We start from the raw sequence: 19,616 nt of genomic DNA, 5'->3' as shown, positions 1-19,616 counted from the left end.
TGCGCGCGCTCAACTTCAAAGAGACAACCTCCAAAGGACAACTGTATAAGTTGTTGATTATAATAACTACAATACATATTATGTGTTTGATATAATTGAAAAAATAGACAGTTATAAACTTCACATAAACGTTATATTATTCTTCAATATTGCTTATATTGCTACTCATTATTGTCAGTGTAGTTTTGTGCATTACGAAAATTAGAATGTACGGAAGTTTGGCCAATCAAATGACAACAACTCCTCTACTGTTCATTGGCTAAATTACAAGAGGGCTCTGGCTGCTGTTGCGCCAATTCTCCAAACAGTTTACGCTACCTCAAGGTCTCTACTTCATACAGTCTGTGTGCGAGGTACTCAGCGATATGGTACGAAACGGTTAAGCCAACGCTATAACGTAAAACGTACGTATTGACGTGAAACAAACCCCAGCAACTATTCTTCTCAAATTAATTTGTCTTGTACAGACCTATCCAAGATGGTGTTAGAAACGATTTCCAGGATTATCAAGGTGCAGCTTCCAGCCTACCTGAAGAAGCTCCCTCTTCCAGAGACCATCGGCGGATTTGCAAGGTTAACAGGTAGGATATGACAATGTCCCAACATAGTGTCCTCTGTATGGAAACTACTTCCACTGCCGTTTAGGTTGTAAATTCCCATTAAAGTTAGATTTGTTTCTGTGTATGAAAATAATCAGGTTTTTTTATGTCGTTTTCATATGTGTTGTTCTTCTTTTGAAATATCCAACATTGACCAAGTATCGTAATACCTGTAATATTATAGTAATATTGAACATTAGAAGAACACATGTTCCTGATGCATAGGCGTATGATTCGTGGTGCAATCGAACTATGTCATCGATATGGAAATTGTCCTCGGGACATAGAAGTCTAGAAATGCATTGTAATTATTCTTACTCCACAGTTTGAGAAAGTGAACTTTTAAGAGTAGATTGCAAGTGAATATTAGTTGCACGTACTTTTTGAATAAAATAATGTTTTGATATTTGCCTTGAGAGATTGACTTTTTATTGTGTTTTGGATCAGTTTATATCAAACTTCGTAATCTGATTTTAGTTATGGTTTTTCACACCCTTGTTTAATGTTAATGGTTTCTGTCACAGATGAATGAAGAGTGAACAACCTGCAGGAATGTTAAGACTGTAGCTCAGAAGATGAAAGCTATATGTGAATGGGATGATACTTTACCTTAAGCGTTAATGAGATTATAGATTCTTCATTTGGGATCAAAGGTAAATCCTCAATTATGCAGCCCAGAGATATTATGGATAGATAGAAAAAACAAAATAAGCATTCCACATTTAGTCGGTATTATTAAGTAGTGTTTGGGTTCTTTCTGCAGTGTTTGCAACAACCTATCCTTTTGTTTTAAACTTGAATATGGTAAGAAAAAAGGTAGTGACCGTTATTATTATTATTATCATTATTAATGATAATGATGATAATAACAATAATAATTATAGCTTTATATCAGCCTTGTTTGTGGGGTTGAGAGGATATATCTGTCGAAATCTTGTTTTGTTTAAACCTTATCCACCATTGTAGTGCTGCATGGGAAACTATGAGGAAATACCAACAGCTGCTTATAAACGGGAAGTTGATATACATTATTTGTGTTGGTGTATAATCATATGGCATAAAGTCTTGCCTGTATATGTATCGACATGAATAAATATTTGCATCGATACATAAACAAATATTAAGGCAGAGAGTGCTCAAATTAAAAACTTTTCTCTGAAACCAATAGGACATTGAAATATCATCCAGTTAGATTGGAAATCATGGGTCTTTACGTTTCTAAAATGACTATGAAAAGAATGAACAAATCAAGTGTGTGTGTGTGTGTGTGTGTGTGTGTGTGTGTGCTTTCTTCTCAGTGTCAGAGTGGCTGCGGCTGCTCCCTCTGCTAGGCATCCTGGCGTTATTAGGCTACCTGACCATCCGACCTTTCCTACCAAAGAAGAAGAAGCAGAGGGACAGCCTGATCAACCTGAAGATCCAGAAGGAGAATCCCAAGGTGGTGAACGAGATCGACATCGAGGACCTGAACAGCGCCAATGTCTGCTACTGTCGCTGCTGGCGCTCCAAAACCGTGAGTCCATGTCCCTTTCAAGCTCTTTCTCAATCAGTCTGTAGCGTTCTTGCTCTCTTGTCTGTACCTGTTTTCTTGTAAAATGTCATCAGTGGCAGACAAAGTACTGTTCCGTTAAATAGTCTGCATCTCGTCGAGTACACACCTATTGCCCGGATGTGTTCTTGCTCCTCACATCGAGGATGCATGGAGAGGTGACTTCTGTGGACATGGGACAGCAGTGTTTCCCCTATATGCATTCAGCATGTAGGGGAAACACTATATATATTTTTTTTTTTTGCAGTGGCGCTGCTGGATTGTCAGCGCCACTGCAGTCATCACTTCATTTTAGGGAAGTGAAAGTTTCTGTCAAGTTCAAGGCACAATGATCTGGTCTCAGCAGATACCGTAACTCTGTTCTATCCCTCTGTGTTTCATATTTGGAAGCTCAATCTATACATTTTTCCCCTAAAAATCTCACCAGAAGTAACCATTTAAAGGGTTATTTTTCAAAATGTTCCTTCCGGGTGGGTGGGGGCTTGCCCCCGGATTCCCTAGCGGGTTACCAACTCACAGCACCACTAGTACAAAACAATCTAGGGGAAACACTGGGGACAGCCAAGTATCCCAGAAGGCATTTCGTAACAAAAAGTGTCAACGTTGGCGGAGAAAACCTGCAACTGTTTGTTTGAACTCTGATCCATTTGTTTGCTTTTTTGGCTCATTTCATTCGATTTCTATGTGTAGGCTACAGATCTTTAACACACTCAAACACTCTTAAGTATGTGGATACATGCATTCTTATCTTTCAAATGAAACGCAGAGGCCGGGTGTTTTTTATTTTTCATATTTTGTTTTATTGGGGGAGGATAACCAGAGTGTTGTCAAGCGACCGCAGATGGTGATATCAAGTATGCAGCGGTTCAAACTGCAGAATGACGGGACTGCAAGTCCCAACTCGGCGTACTTTCTATAGAGAAAAAGTCTGTGATTTATTTGACAGTGGGTGTTTGAGGAAGTTAATCACTACTGATTTGGATTAGGTTAGCCAAACTTTTGAGGTAGAAGACCTCGCTTTAACAGGACACTCGAACTCTTAAAGCATTGGTTCTCAAAGTGCGTCCCGCGGGCCAATGGCGGCCCGCAGAAACATTCCTGGCGGCCCGCAATGACATACAGATGAAAGTAAAAAGAAAAATGATTTTAATATATATATTTTTTTTTTTTTTAATTATTATATTATCAATATTAATTTAAACAAAAGTAAATAAATATAGAAGAGAAAAGTCGACTCTCTAGCTTTCAATTAAATCCTGTTACATTTGTTAGTCTTAATCCGACTTTAAATTACTTTGAAAGGATGAACCTCAGTTTCGTGATTTAGACCTCACTTGACCTCACTCCCGGAGGTCCAAGCACAATGTTTTTCTTCACCACTGGGATGCTTACGGCGTTTCCCGCCTGAATTTTTTTCTTTGGCGGCCCTCAGTCAAATTTTGGGATGCTAAATTGGCCCTCATCTGTCCAAACTTTGAGAACCCCTGTCTTAAGGTCTTAGGTTTCAGGCCCTGGCTCAGGGCCATCTCCCCCCAGAAGTTCTGCTATAACGTAGGACTGCTTGATCCGAGATAAGACATGGAATAATATGTGAACTCAATTTGGCTTGTGCACATGTCGTGCTTTACAGTGTATCGTAATAGAGCGTGCTTTGTGTTTCAGTTTCCTGTTTGTGACAAATCCCACATAAAGCACAACGAGCTAACGGGAGACAACGTGGGCCCCCTCATACTGAAGAAGAAGATCCTATAATCCACCTGTGCAGCCGCCCCTGGAACTAACCTGTGTCTTCAGTCTTCTAGATCAGAACTTTTTCAATTTGTATCTTTTTGTTTTGTTTTCATCATTTTATTCTTAGTTACGTTATATACATCACTGTTCCACATGTTCATAGAACGACACACCTTCTCTGCCTACTTTGTGCATCTTAATGTAAATGCCTACAGGACGATTCTTGCTGTTCCAAACTATTGGGAACACTCAAAGGGGACAACTTTAATGCAGTTGCAATTGCTTGTTATTGCCAATGATGAATTTAAATGTAGGTTTGTCTTATGTTTAGATATGGATTTCCAATGGGCTTTTGCACTACGTACTGTACATTTCATACTTTCTTTTCTTGTTTGATATATTATATAAACATGAGGATTTATTTAGAATTTTTGATTTCAGGGTTCATTTGGAGTCTGCTTTAGGTCTTTACATTAAATATACTCTTTAAGTTATTGCTTGAATCTACTCCATATTTTCATGTCCTTAAAAATATACATTTGTTTACAACCTATTGTCAAATGAGTTGCCTTCATCACTTGGTTAAGTTTGTCAAACTATTTTGTTTTTACTATCATGACTAATGACTGGAAGAAACCGTTATTCCAAACTAGTGATTTGTGTTTCCATGCATCTTGTAGTCGTTCAGTTAAAATTTCGCTGTAAGTATTGTCATCGTCAAATCAACACATGTAGATAACTGGTATTGTAGCACTTTTATTTTCTTATCGAAAAACAAAATAAAGATCTGGCCATTTCTAAATGAACTTTTGTGAAAGTAAACCATCATTGTGTTGTTTCTTGGTCCATATTCCTTGTGAAACAAACATTTGACATGTCAAGTTTTGGTACAGTTTGGACATGTTTATTTTTTGTTTCGATATAAAGCTCAACATATTTCCTGAACCTTTTTCATAAATAACAGCTAGACATAACAGATTAGTTGTACGAGAACATGTAAATGATGAATATAAAAAGACTGCATGATTTTCAAAGAATCCAGATAAACTACATTGGAAGTGGGGAAAATGCTTTTTTAGATATAATGAAATGAACATCTTTGATATCATGAACAAATTGTTTGTGTATTACTGAAAACAAATGTCTTATTCATTTATTTATTTAAAAAATGATTGATTTTTTTTCCCCGCTAATTCAGAATCGCAATCTCATACTCATACTAAACAAAAAAAACCCTAAGTGGGAAATACCAAGTGCAAAACCAAATGTTTACTAATCTGTAAAATCTGATAAAAAAACTGTAGAAAAAAAACCTAGTACATTGTCTTAAATACAAAACAGTGAAAAGAATAAGTACGCCATTCAAATGTCAGCTTATTGTTTTTGCTTCGAACTATAGCTCTTTCTGCTAAGAGAATATTAGTAGTTAAAAATATATTCATAAATTATTGCATTTCAGTTGCATAACAGTGGATTCGTAATGGGCTTGTAACCGTTTAATAAAAAATAAAATTGAGTTTTGTTTTTAACCACATGGCCTCCAACTAACTACTACATAGGTAAACACACTTTCTTTCCTTTTGGTTACATCCATTATGAATAAGAAATGGTTGCAGCACTCTCATGACGTAGTGTACTCAGAGCGTACTTTCATAACTGACGGGAGTTTCTTCGTCTCCATCTGTAGCCGCGGCAACACCTGCAACAATAAATATTATTAGAAGGAGCAAACAAAAACATTAAAGGAGCATTTCACCGGTGGAGGCATGAATATTGAAATTGGGTCCTATATGTAGTCGAATAATAAATTAAAATTCTAATTTGGTGCCGTCTTGACCGAGAAAAGGCAGAAAGTGACTTTTTGGCGCTTGTGGATTGAAGACAACAACTCCCACCATGCACCACGATGCACAGCTTCGCTGGCCACTCCCGCTGATCTAGATCTCCGCCTATCGGACACCTCGCTGTTCCATCTACCAAGCTGATACTGCAAGACTGCTTGAAAATCATTTCACACAACATTTCTAGTGAGGGGTATTAGTTGGTGAACTGAGTGAATTACCGTATTTTCCGCACTATAAGGCGCACTTCGTAAAGACAATAAGGCACACTCCGTAAAGACGGAGTCATTTCGAAACCGCATCGAGCTGTAGAAACGTTGTAGTAAATATTCAAGGCACTGGTTCTCCACAGAAAAAAGTGGAGCGCATCAAGCCTGCGCACTGTATACAAACATTCACGAGGAGATTCAACCTTTTAAATTGAGCAGAAATACTTTTAAATGTACAGTTAGTCATTACATTTATCAATGGGGCTTTATTTAAAGCTACAAAAATAATACAAATAAAATAATAAATAAAAAATTCAACGCAACTCGGACGTCCCCCAGCTGGTGGGGAGCCACTGCCGTCAAGCGTTTCAGACGTCCACACGAATCCTAACACGAAACCACATAGGTCCGGATAGATTTCAAACCACCTCCGAGGGTGGTTTCAGAAATGTGCGGTTTCGGGCACGTTGAGCCGGCCCGGTACCATGCAGGGCAAAAGAGCTGCAGAACTTCCTCCCATGGCCTTGATTGGTGCGTCTAGCATTGAGGTTATGAAAGGTTAATTCCTGGGAGCGAGGCCAGACTGATCCTCAGCAAGAAACTGAACTTTGAACCACTCTTGAATTACACTTAGGGCATTCAGCAGACGCTTTTATCCAAAGCGACTTACATCGGTTAATACACACATTGACACACCGACGGCAGAGTCAACCATGCAAGGCGACAGCCAACTCGTCAGGAGCAGTTAGGGTTAAATGTCTTGCTCAGGGACACATCAACACTCAGCTAGGAGGAGCTGGGGATCGATCTCGTAACCTTTCGGTTACAAGACAACTGCTCTACCTCCTGAGCTAAGCCGACCACACTCTTGAGACCATCCTAATCTCACGAGGCTAGTGCGAAGGGATAACTGTTTCAATAAAAACTGTAGGACAACTCTTCTAACCATCCATCCTCTCACAACAGGCTCATACACAGCGTTTCAACAACAACTGTAGGACAACTCTTCTAACCATCCATTACTCTCACAACAGGCTCATACACACTGTATGCCAAACAAAAGGCTGGTGAAGCAGCGAAGGCACGACATAGCAGAACTCACTACTTACTAAAGGAACCCGAGGACCCTCGGTGTTGGGGTAATCAGGGGAGGGCTCTACTCAGGTTATGGAGGACAATGGAATCCCTGTACCTACCCAGTAGGAAGGAGGAGAGGTTGTGTTTGACGGGCTCACCCCAGCTCGGGCCGCTCGGTTTCTGCAGCAGGCGGGGGCCGGCCAGGCCGATGGCCAGGGCCCCCACGGGGGCAGTGAGGAGGATGGCCAGCACGGCCACCGTCAGCACGTCCATACCGTAGCGCTCCAGCACGGGGTCCCCTTTGATCCTGGCCATGTCTAGCGCTGTGGAGCCGATGGCCGCCTGCAGGAAGGGGGGGGGGGGGGGGCAACAGTAGGTTACGGGAGGTAGTTGCTATGGTTACCTTTACTGAGGACTGACCGAGTTAGTCGCGGTTATATCTGTGCTGGTGGACTACGTGCCTTTCTCTTTTATAAGGCGATGTACGATTTTTTGCAACTCCTGGCTAATTTATGAGCTATCGGGGCGTCTCTTCCCAGATAGGTTCTGCGCATCTTTCTCGCCTGACATCCACATAAGGACGCGTAGCAGGGCCACCTCAATGGCAGATTAATGTAGGAAGAAAGGGAGCAGAGATGGACAAGACTTTTTCATCCGCTCTCCTCCACCATTTCTCAAGGTCTTGGGTCTCCCCTCAGGGGCCCCTCTCAGGAGCCCCTCCTGGAGCCCCTCCTGGAGCCCCTCCTGGAGCCCCTCCTGGAGCCCCTCCTGGAGCGGCGCTGCAGTACCTGCACAGTGGCCTTCGGCATCCAGGCCAGGGCGATGAAGAGCTTCTCCTTGGTGTTGAAGTCAGCAAAGAGCACACACACATAGGTGAAGAGGACGCGCACCACCAGGGCGATGAGGAGGGAGGCGATGCCCAGGCCTACACACACACACACACACACACACACACACACACACACACACACACTTGAGCCCCAATGTTCGCAGTCTATCCTTGAGAAAGGGCGACCAACAGTTACCTTCTCAATGTGAAATCAATAACTTCAGATGATTAAAATAGTGACCGCTACTATTCTTAATACCTGATTAAAAAGATATTGAAAAAGTTGAATTTTATCCATTATTTCTGTTTTATACTGAATAAGATTATCTAATACAAAATGTTATTATAATGTTAATTTTAGAACAGGGATTTTTTATTACCTCCCGAGAGACCGTCAGACCGTAATACAACACTGGATACTATCTGCATTGTGTACGCTATGCAAACTTGTGTGTGTCAGCCTGGGAGGGATTTGAATGAAAGACAATGGACCTTGTTCACCCGTAGCAGCTATCTTACTTGTTTGGCCCTAACCAATAATAGCAACAGGCCAAAGCAGTCAATGCGGCGTCTATGCATGTTTGTATGTCTACGATTCCGCCACCCAGCTAGCGTTCAGAACCAAGATGGCTGCCCAATGCTGGCTCAATGCTGGAGATGGGCGGGGCCTCACCTACTGTGTGCGCCTCCAGCTGGGAGATCCTGATCTCTGCTCCGATCAGACCGAACAGCAGGGGCTGGAACACATCCCAGGCTGTCCCCACCACCTCCTCCACGTGAATCTAGAAACACACACAAACATAAACACACATAAACACAAGTGGGGACCCACAGAGCAGGGCCGGGACCCCACTGAGAGCCGCATGGGGGAGGTGTTTCCTCTGGTTGAGGAAACAAACCAGGACCACAGTGAGTCCATCAGCTGCCTGCTGGATAGGAAGGACCAGCTAGGAGGTTGTCAACATAAATATAACAGTGTAAAGATATTATGCTGTAAAGGGGAAACTGAAGACAAGAAGGCAGTACAGACTGTTTAATGAGGATTGTTGTTAATGTATTCTAATACCATTTCAGTTGTCCCCATTACAAAATGTATAAATATTAGGGCTGTTCAATTTAATGTGATAATAATTTGTTGACTCATTCTTATTTTAATTTGATTCATAAAAATAAACGCACGTTCTCTTTCATTAATTTTCTGCCCACAGAATGTCAATATTAATTTCAGTATTATTTTTTGGTTTTTAGTTGCACTTACTTTAAATTGAATCAAACTTGCAATAAGTGCCTGATAAAAACTGCAGTAAGTGACAGCCTGTTTACAAGTCCCAAATATGTGGCGCCACTTATTTGAATTTAACTACACTTGTAGTGGTAACCGTTGGTTTACAATTGTACAATTCCCAAATCAGTGGTGATTCGTAAATTTCATATTAAACCCAGACTGAGTAAGTCAGAAAAACGTCTTGAAAAAGTCTTGTTTTTGCTTATTCAGTACAGTATATTTGGTATGAAGGATAATGTGCCATTCCATTTGATAATCTCATTTAATTTCTATTGGAATGGATTTCAAATAGAACAGTGAGGGTGAAAATATGTTTTAATAAAGCCACATAGATTAAGGCATAAAGAAATGTTAAATGGCTTAAATCAAGTGAAGGGATTTGAACAGAGTTCAAAAAACTAAATGGAGTAAACAATGTAAACATGCACACCATTTAAAAAAAATGTAATGGTTAAAATCAAATAAAGTGACAGCTGAATGAAAAGCGCAAAGCATTGCTAAAAATACAGAAATGTTAAAGGAATTTAACTGAAGAATCTGAAAGGTCAAATGGATCGCCCTGCACTGCTGAAATTGCACTGGTGAAGTCGCTCCGCGTCCTCCCATTGTAAAAAATTGTATTTTAAAAGTAGAATATCTTAAAAAGTCTAAAATAGAATACTGAAAAGAACCGCGCAATTCCAAGCTAATATGAACATTTTTGGAAGGAGATAGGTCGCAGTTTTGTGGTGTTTTTTTTGTGTTTTGTGGTGAATAATAAAGAACAAAAACAAATACAACTTAAGAAGAACAATAGGTGAGTGCTGCATGCAGCACTCACCTAATTAAAAAAATGCGAGTAGTCATGATTTAACCCACCAATACAATGCGATCAATCGCGATTAAATTGTTAACGTTTGACAGCCCTAATAAATCGATATTATCTGGTACTGTACCTTGTCCTTGCCCCAGCCCAACCCAGCTAGGAAAGCCAGCACCAGAGTACACAGTCCTCCAGAACCAGGGAAGCCTGCGACTCCACTCCCAAACACGGAGAACACAGAAAGACCCAGCACCAGGAAGGAACGCTTCATCACCAGGTGTTTCTGGGGGGAAGCAAAGTGTTGAAGCACACAAAAATATGTTTTTGAAGGAAATATTTCAAACAATGAACAAAAATTAGGCAGACAATTTCTTTGAAATATCAGTTTGAATATATATTAGGGCTGGGCGATATATATCGAATATATGCGATGTATCGCGAGATGTTCTCCAGGGGATGTATAAAATGCCCCTATCGCGAACATCGAATATAAATTGGGACGCAATGTTTCTTTTTGCCGCCGCCGGCATACTCGTTGTGCTTTCACGCGACGGGGCGACAAGATCTCATACAAAGTGAACGTAGAGACGCGTATCTGCCAATCAGCGTTCAACAGCGTGGCCACTGAGTGACATGTGTAACGTAACAGCCAACCAGCGTTCAACCGTCAAACTCGGTGCAGTGCAGTCCGGGGTGAACTGCAGCACGGAGGAGAAAGTGATTGTTGCCGTTTGCGACTCCCGGAGCTCTATATATAATGATATATAATATAATATAATATAATTGGTTATATAATATCACGGATAAAAGCTCTGTGCGCCTCCTGATGGCCGTAGCGTGGGGAGCTCTCATAGGGATTGGGCTTCTCGGGGTTTGTTTAACGCACAGCGTTCCCTTCTCTCGCTATTTCCGGTGGCTCTCTAAACTCACTCCCCCCCGCCCATTGCGAGTCCACGAGATTCTCATGGACGCGCGTGTGTGACGTAGTCTGGAAGGCGCGCTGCTGTAGGTGCGTGTACCTCCGACTGGTGAGTGAGAACAGCCAGAAAGAGAAAAAAGGATGGAAACTGAGGATTTGGTTTCGAAAAAGAATAGCACTGGATCCTTCGTCTGGCAGTGTATATATAATAATTATTATTCAAACTGTTAATAAATAATTAACGGTTTGAATAAATGCTGTGTTGGTAAATCTAACTTGCTGTGATTTTCCTTTTCTTATGTGCAAGTTCTAAATTGTTCCAATAGAAAGCACTGATGAGTTTAAACAATATGTTGTTTCATGTAATCTACATGCAGACTTATGTTTCAGTAATACTAGAATTATTACTGACGTAACATTATGCCAGACATGGTTGAATCGAGCATTTATGATGTGCTCTAGAGGAGATTCAAAATATATCGAGATATATATCGTGTATCGAGATATAGTAAAAAAATATCGAGATATTCATTTTGGCCCATATCGCCCAGCCCTATATATACGTTTCAAATATATCAGTTTAAATGAAACACAGATTGAACTTCGTACTCCAACATCTTCATGTCAAAGAAATGTAATACTTTATAAATGTAATGTTCCCAAAACACAGAAGTGAAAATATGTATCCTTTTAAGACGGGTATCGATATCAGAAAAGGCCAGCCCATGTTATGCATCAGTTCTGTAAAAGCTAGAATTTAGAGTAGAATTACAAGAAATTCAAGCTTACAGGATCTAACCAATAGCCCTTGGTCTGAGACCATCTCACACACACACACACACACACACACACACACACACACACACACACACACACACACACACACACACACACACACACACACACACACACACACACACACACACACACACACACACACACACACACACACACGCTCTAATGTGTACTACGTAGTAGTAGTACTATGGACTGTCTTACCTGGTCAACGCTGGGGAAATACTGGATGAGGAATCCCAGCAGGATGCCAGCCAACATGCCCCCACCCACCTCCAGCACCCCCCTCAACAGGTTGTACCACGTGGAGCCTACAGGGGGTACACAACATTAGCCCATAGAAGGCAGGGCACATCACTCGACTCAGATTGCTGCATACGCAACTACAAATATAATCGATAGTTAGATATTGCTCCTAACGTGAGCACACATGCAAAACCCAATGAGAGTTGTTTCATTGCGAAACTTTATTTATTTTTTATCGGTATTTGACTTGGACTTGAGGGAAGTGACGTTACCAATTAAAAGCTGATCCATTCGTTAAGACGTGAGCCCATCTTTGTGTGACCCAACATTTCCTGGTGTGTCCTAACGAACACCTTAGTTAGGTGGTTGTTAACTAGAGGTCTTCTCAGGGCCCTGAGAGCATCTGTGGGACCCAAGACCCCTTCTGAGCAGGTCTACGGTACAAGTATAGGTACAATGAATTGGCATCATGGCACCATGTTCCCATGCCCTTTTTATTTGCAGTGACTCTCCCCGGTATGGAGTAGCGAGGGGGAGACGTAGTAGGAGGCTTTTTAAGGGCGAGCAGCATGGGGGGAACGCCCTAGTCAGTTACTCAGACCGGTGCACATGTTCTCACGGCTCTCGGTACACCGGAGGGATAAAGTTCCCCTGGAAGAACCAGCTGGAGGTGTTCTCCAGTTCGGAGAAGAGGGAATGATAATAACAGGAATGGATTGAAATTTCATTGGGGTTTTGTTTAGCAGGAAGTTCAAGTTTAGCAGGAAGAAAACACGACCTGATCTCCGTCGTTTTTCCAAAGAAGAGGCCGCCCCCACCCCCATCCCACCTGCCCTCCCTTACTCACCCGTGGCGAAGGCCATGCCCAGGCAGGTGGTGAAGCCGGTGATGGCCAGGATGTCGTCGAAGCTCCCCGCCGCCATGAGCAGCGTGGGGATGCCCTGCTCCAGGCCGTAGCCGTCCTTCTGGAGTCCCAGCATGGAGGGCACCACCACCGCCGGGGACACCGCCCCCAGGACGAAGCTGAGAGGGAGAGAGGGAGAGAGGGAGAGAGAGAGAGAGAGAGAGAGAGAGAGAGAGAGAGAGAGAGAGAGAGAGAGAGAGCATCAGTCCTCCACTGAAGAGCACTTAACCATGGACAGAATAGAAGTAAGCCTTGCCAAATATCCAGGCCTTAATTTCTCTGCCTAATTTTGCTTGTTTTTAAAAATACATTTTTATTGAAAGTGTCCTTGGGATAATGAAATGTGAATGAAAATTACACAAATAATTGTAAAAATAAAATTGTTTCAAAAAGGGACTCAGTTAGAATTAATGATCTTATAACTATTAGAAAGGTGCTGAAGGTTGAAAGCTAGTGGTGTGTGAAATGCTCCGTGAGAACGGTTTCTGTTTAGAGTTGACTGCGCCTGCCTCTGGATTGGCCAATTTAGATTTTGGACATTTCCTGGCTAATTTTTGAGCAGTCTGTGCATCTCTTCCCTGATTGTTTCAGGGAGAATACTATAAATACTTGCTGTCAATCACACAACAATCAACTCCTCGATGATGGAGAAAATAGATGAAGGGACCAGATAGGGAGAGGACTTTTTCTGGGTTTGTTGAGTCAAAAAAACTCGCTCTTTTCCCCCTCTCTCTCTTTACAACTCTTCAATCTTGATAAAAGCAGCCTCAATCAGGGTTTCCTACAGCACTTTTCAGCTCAGGCGTCCTAAGCAACACAAGCCTGCCGCCATAACTACGTCGTCCAAAAAAAAGATCTAATAATTTTTTTAGATCAAGACAGACTTGCGGTTTGACAGCCACCATGAAGATAAGCATAAATGGTCCACCTGCAAAAGAGTGCAATTACCAAAGCGCCCTTTAATTGTTCTTTTTAAAACCACAGAGGATAGCCTGTAGCGATGCTAGATGTCAGCTCTGCCATAAGCAGTTACTGTGATCCCCTTTAATAACACTAACTATTATTAAATAATGGTTGAATATAGTACAGAGTCTGTAGTCTATCAAACAAACAAGTTCAGTTCAGTTTGACTGGGTTTGGGAGGCTAATGTCGAGGGGTGGACAGAAGGCTAGCGAGCGGCGGTGCTGTACCCAAGGATGAAGCCCCACACCCAGGGCAGCCCCATGAGGAAGTGGGAGACCACCGCCACGGTGCACGCCTCCAGGATACACGGCCCACAGGCCAGCCGCAAACACACCGACTTCAGCTTCTGCAGCGCCTGTACACGCACGCATACATGGGCATCGACACACACATACACACGCAAACACACGTGCCCGTACACACACACACACACACAAACACACGCGCAAACACATTCACACAAAATACAAAACAACTATTAACAAGAGGACAACAAAATAACATTTACCGGTTTAATTCTGCTCGGAACAGCAGCTAGGGGGCATGATGGCGTAGCAGCGACCGGTGAAGCTCAACCATCTCTTATCTTGTTTAATTCAGCTCTTATTCACATTTGCAAATCCGTTACTTCCTGTGCGTTTCCCTCTCACTTGAAATTCCCGTCTGGGATTTATAAAATACCATCGTCTCCCATTTTAGCTGGGGGAGGCACTGTGTTCGATACCCGATGTCAGCAGTTAAACCTGTAGGCATCCGAGAGCAAGACACCTCCTCAAAGACACGCCTCTGTGTTCACCGTCAGGAGCAGGCCATGAATCACTGAGTATGACGCAGCTCCTGTGTGGCCCACGTACCGAAGGGTCCAAGCCCAGCCCAGCTCTGGCTAGGATAACGGCAAGGGCGATGTTCCTGAGAGACGCCGACCACTTGAAGTCGATGTAGACGGCATCGGTTACCACGGGGATGTTCCTCAATGTGAAGCCCATCAGCAGCATGCCTGTGCAGGGAAAAACAATTAGACATCATCGTGATTGGGATAATTTGACGATACAGTTTCGTGTAGCACAGGCTATAACAGAAGATAATCACCTTTTTTTTCTCGTAATTAAAGTCATGTTTAACTCAAGTAAGAAAATAACACTTTGTGGGACCCACACGGAACTGTTCTGAACTGAATTCGTGAATTTGGCGTTTACGTACCCTTTGACCCCAACTTTGTGTATTGTATTTTTACACAGCAGTTTTAAACAAAGGTCAAAATTTAAGGCACCACAGCTGCAGAATAGTATAGCTTTCAACAAATTTGCATCTGTAGTTCCTTGGCAGTAAAAAACAGAGAGAACACAACCATAAAGAGTACAGGGCAGAGACATAACAATGAGATAGGCAAAAGAGATCACACAAGACACTAAATTCGTAACTACACAAAATAGCAGAACAAAAACATTTGCTTGTCAGCTTAAGGCAAGGTCAAGATAAAATGCAAGGTCAGCGAGTACAGAGCTGAGCAGCTTCTACCAGAATTTGTACATTGGTTTTGAAATGGCTGATAGAGGGTCAGCTCCTCACAACATCAATCCCAGCTCGGTGTGCACTGAGTGGCCCCCTATCAATTTGGGTAAACAGCCGAGATCTGATCTGCCACTGACCAACGAACAAACCATTGATATGAAAAGGCCTGACTGGATTTTAAAATCTCAATTATATTACGACTACATCCACAATGTCTTGTTTTTTAAACGATTTATGATGACTATATGCTCTGTAAGGTGACCTTGGGTGTCTTGAAAGGCGCCTCTAAATTAAATGTATTATTATTTATTATTATTACATACTACTCACAATGCTATGCAGTGAATCACTGATCCGGTTGTGAAAAAAACAACCAACTACCTCTCCTAATAGTTTAATAAGCCATCACAAACTGAATTGTGTTGAAGATGAAGAAATAGGAGGGTATTGAGATATGATTTTAAAACATATATATATGTAGCTATTATTGAACAAAAAATAAATAAACCAACTTGTAGGGGACTTGATCCTTTTACCAGCCAATGCCACCGTCAGACACACGTGTGCTTAGTGGTGATTATTATTGTAAACACAAAAAGCTCATCTTCAGTTCAAAACAGTTCCGTCTTGGTCCCACCCACTAACTAATTCCTCCAGTAGTAAAAGTAGACGTGAAAAATGTGTTTCTGAAATAAATACATATTTATTTGTGGGGGGGATCCCGGGAGCACCAAGCCATAACCGGCCCGCGGACCGGAGGTTGAGCCCTGAGTCTTACCCAGCAGAGGTGGGAAGGGGGGCAGCCCGGGCAGGCGGATGAGGCCCACCAGCTTGCCGGCGGAGACGGCGCATATGAAGAGCACGGTGATGCCGAAGAGGTTGCCCCCCGGCAGGCACTCCTTCTCCGTGATGGCCCACACCACGCCGAAGAGCACCGCAGCCAGAATCACTGGGGTCGCACGCACACACACACACACACACACACACACGCACGCACGCGCACACGCACACGCACACACACAGTATGAGGATGGAGAACAGCACGTACGACCAAGCAAACTTCCATTCAACTCCCATTGGTTACTGACCATCAAGGAAATGCAAAGAAAACAGGAAGTTGATTTTGTTCGATTTTAAAAAGTCAAATACTAACGGTTTACTTTGATCGTTGATTACTTTGTTCACGAGATGAGACTTGATTACGATGAAAAACTTGAGGAAACACAGCCCAATTCTATATTAACAACACACAGCTGTCACTATACCAAGTTATAGAGAAAAACCATGCAGCAATTGTGAAAGGGTTTCCGAAAGGTGTAATACGCACATGTAACAGACATCCTGTCAAATTGTGTTTTTTTTACTTTCATCCAAAACCATCTTTGTAAAAAGCATGGAGCGCTAAACGACCCCATTGAACCATGGTACCATGGGTTCTGCTGGTACCTTTAGTGATCAGCGAGGCCAGCAGGCCCCTGGGGGGGCAGGGGCAGACCTTGCGGAGCAGCGGGCAGCACACCACGGGGGGGTCCGTGTTGGTGCCGGCGTCGACCACGGCGTTGCGGGGCAGGAAGTAGGTGGTCTCCTCGGTGACGTTGGGGGTGGAGCTGCGGCGCACCACCACCTGGATCTGGTTGACGTTGAGGTGCTGGAGGAGAGGGACGCAGGAGAGGGAGGACAAGGTGTTCTAGTGTGAGGTTTAGTACGGGCAGTAGGGGTTGTAAGGGTACACACACACACACACACACACACACACACACACACACACACGTTTAGTATTCATACTTTGTTGTGCTGTGGCACAGAGCTGCAGAGGGGGAAACTGGGATTTGAGTTCGGACAGAGGACGTCCCCAGAGAAAAATGTTACGCTGAATCCAAATACTGGAAAATTTATCCGTTTTTTACAATAATTACGACATTTAATAGATGCATCTTGTTCAAGGATGCCTACAGGTAGGCTGCAGACATTGGGGATCAAACCCAGTACCTTTCAACCCATATCCATCTAGACTAGATACCAACGTAACTATATAGCTATACAGAAAAACTGTGATTTTAAAATGCTAAGCGCACAAAATGTTTGCTGCACATTTTTATCTTTTTCAACCCACTTCAATGTTTGGATCAAAAACATGACGTCCCTAACACTTACTTTACTGTCCTATAACATCTTCTGAATTAAACACAACGATAACGATGATATTAACAGTAGACTAGTAGCTATAGACAGCCACACCCAGAAGTTCTTTATCTTAGACTATTGGCTCACAGACATCAGGGCAAGCATTACTATTTCTCCAAATATGACAAATCAAATAATGATATAGACTTGCACAATGGACTGGGAAGTGGCAGTAAAGCAAGATAGAGCACTGATACTGTGTTTTGGGGAAATAGGATTTGTCTCAAAGTTCAAGCAGAACTTAGACATTGGAAAAAACATAATACTTCTGATAGAAGAAATAATCATTTTCCTATTCATATTTCAACCGGACTATTCAATCATGCTTAAGGTCATTAAATATCGAAGACTGGCCGTCTGATTAGTGATTACTGCTGTTATAACATGTTCATACATATTTATTCCTTTGCTTCAACTTCACAGTTATTCACTAATACATACTAAGAATGAGAGGGCATTCTCTTCTCTTCTTAATATCAACTTAAGTGATTCAGTTCTATAAAGTAAAAATAAACTAGGTAAGTGATGAGTGTATTTCAATAAAGGCTACCTCCACATTGTTAGTTGACGGCAGGACGATTCTGTCCGGGACTGGGTTGGGCAGTGGGCTGGCAGCCGGGCTCGGAACCGAGCTGGGGACCGGACTGTGCTCAGGCGTGGCCGTCTTATTCTGGTCTTCCTCCATGGCAGGTAGCTGTAGTATCTCAAGAATCCTTCACCTTTTTAACACAGAAAGCCAGGAGGCGAGTGATTGGCCATCGATGGGCGGTACCTCTCCGGCTATGCACCTGTATAAGAAAATGTCTCACGGTCCAACGTGTTCGTCACCTGTTTAATCAGGAGGAAAGGAACAAGACGTATTGACTTAATGACGCTGGAGATACTATTAACTGCAACTGAAGGAAATTACATCGTACTAGTGTCCAAGCCTTGCGTGCAGATCATGTTGCATCCTCGATATGCTCATGGTATTCATGACCAATACAATGAGCTCTCATCTTGAAAATTTCATAAAATCCCTCACATTTCTCAACAGCCGAGAATGTTAAGCCCTTTGGAGTCATCAATGCTTGCCTCGCTTTCCAGAGCACTTAACCTCCCATTACCAGTTCAGACCAAGTTAAGGCTGAGAACAAAAATTGTTTAAGCGATCGCCAAATGCTAATAACGGTCGTCGCAACAGACTTTAAACTAATCCAATTGTGAAGAGGAGCGCACACTAATCAACGCTTATAGCGTGACATGACCATATGGCCCAAATCGAGTCTAATCTACATTCGTCCCGGTTCCCAGGCGTTCTTCTCGCAGGGGACGCAACTAACGGGATGCTCCAATAAGGGTTATTAACGGGAGAGGGTGGGACTTCCGGTAGAGGGATATCCGTTTCCATAAAACGTTTCGGATATTGCATTTCCCCATTCTAAAAGAAAAGCCACATTCAAACTCCTAGTTGTTACTCCTCCTAGTTGTTATTCTTGCTTGGTGTAATCATTCTCGCTCCAGATACTTTGAATTGGCGTACGCAGCTCATGTGAAACAAGAGACACGAAGTTGCGTTACGGGAGACCGGGATAACACTACCATTCAAGATCCTCTCCCCTCAAGTTCAAGCAACGCTAGCCTATCTGTCAAGCTACGGGTGCAGTCATCGTAATCAAAAAGCAACACGTAACCCACGTTGGCATTGTTTGAATTTTGATAAGGCTCGGTGAGGCGAAATGCCACATGCGAGGTAAATAGTAGCCACCGTTGACGTTTCTAGCCATTTACAACCATCTGATTAGCTCATATCTTCCGCCCCGTGGTGTGGCAACCGGCTTGGCTGTAGTTACGGCAGCTGAGAGCTCAAGTCCAACGCACAACGGTGACACACAAGGTGACACCGCGACATACACGGTTGAATTCAAAGTAAATATGTGAAAAGGCTCAGGTAAACTTACCTCATTGTGCGAGATTTTCCACCATCACACCATTGCGACATAGGTTGAGGCTTCATGAGAAACAAGTTGGTCCTACGAATCGACATGCGACTGCGAGCAGAAATGAGCGGGATTAGTGACTGGTGGGTGTGGGTGTGGGTGGGTGCATGGATGTGTGGGTGCATGGATGTTTGTCTGTAATTCTCTAGTACTACTCATCTTCCAAGACCATTAGTAGAAACTAAAGTGTA

General features: G+C 42.7%; 2 protein-coding genes across 14 annotated transcripts; one reads left to right on the top strand and one right to left on the bottom strand.

Moving 5' to 3' along the window:
- Positions 1–228: 228 nt before the first annotated feature.
- cisd2 (CDGSH iron sulfur domain 2) lies at positions 229–4,685 on the top strand. 2 transcript variants are annotated; one of them, XM_060047224.1, is made up of 4 exons: positions 229–368; positions 468–581; positions 1,898–2,112; positions 3,811–4,685. In XM_060047224.1, exons 2-4 carry the CDS (start codon positions 479–481, stop codon positions 3,898–3,900), a joined length of 408 nt encoding a protein of 135 aa, XP_059903207.1. In that variant the 5' UTR covers positions 229–368; positions 468–478; the 3' UTR covers positions 3,901–4,685. The 2 variants fall into 2 exon arrangements, with proteins under 2 accessions (XP_059903207.1, XP_059903206.1); XM_060047223.1 differs by having other exon boundaries at positions 303–581.
- On the bottom strand, positions 4,616–19,560 carry si:dkey-162b23.4 (sodium/hydrogen exchanger 9B2). 12 transcript variants are annotated; one of them, XM_060047207.1, is made up of 13 exons: positions 19,387–19,560; positions 17,997–18,274; positions 16,709–16,949; positions 16,041–16,211; positions 14,605–14,747; positions 13,978–14,105; positions 12,730–12,905; positions 11,841–11,947; positions 10,056–10,205; positions 8,509–8,617; positions 7,795–7,931; positions 7,126–7,348; positions 4,616–5,578 (listed from the first exon to the last, which is right to left on the bottom strand). In XM_060047207.1, exons 2-13 carry the CDS (start codon positions 18,129–18,131, stop codon positions 5,517–5,519), a joined length of 1,782 nt encoding a protein of 593 aa, XP_059903190.1. In that variant the 5' UTR covers positions 18,132–18,274; positions 19,387–19,560; the 3' UTR covers positions 4,616–5,516. The 12 variants fall into 12 exon arrangements, with proteins under 12 accessions (XP_059903190.1, XP_059903200.1, XP_059903199.1 ...); XM_060047217.1 differs by having other exon boundaries at positions 7,165–7,348; XM_060047216.1 differs by having other exon boundaries at positions 16,709–16,910.
- Between the last annotated feature and the right edge of the window lie 56 nt (positions 19,561–19,616).

Source organism: Gadus macrocephalus, chromosome 3 (genome assembly GCF_031168955.1).
Source record: "Gadus macrocephalus chromosome 3, ASM3116895v1".
Lineage (NCBI taxonomy): Eukaryota > Metazoa > Chordata > Actinopteri > Gadiformes > Gadidae > Gadus > Gadus macrocephalus.
Note: the sequence above shows the minus strand (reverse complement) of the source record. Positions and strands in the feature narration are given on the sequence as shown.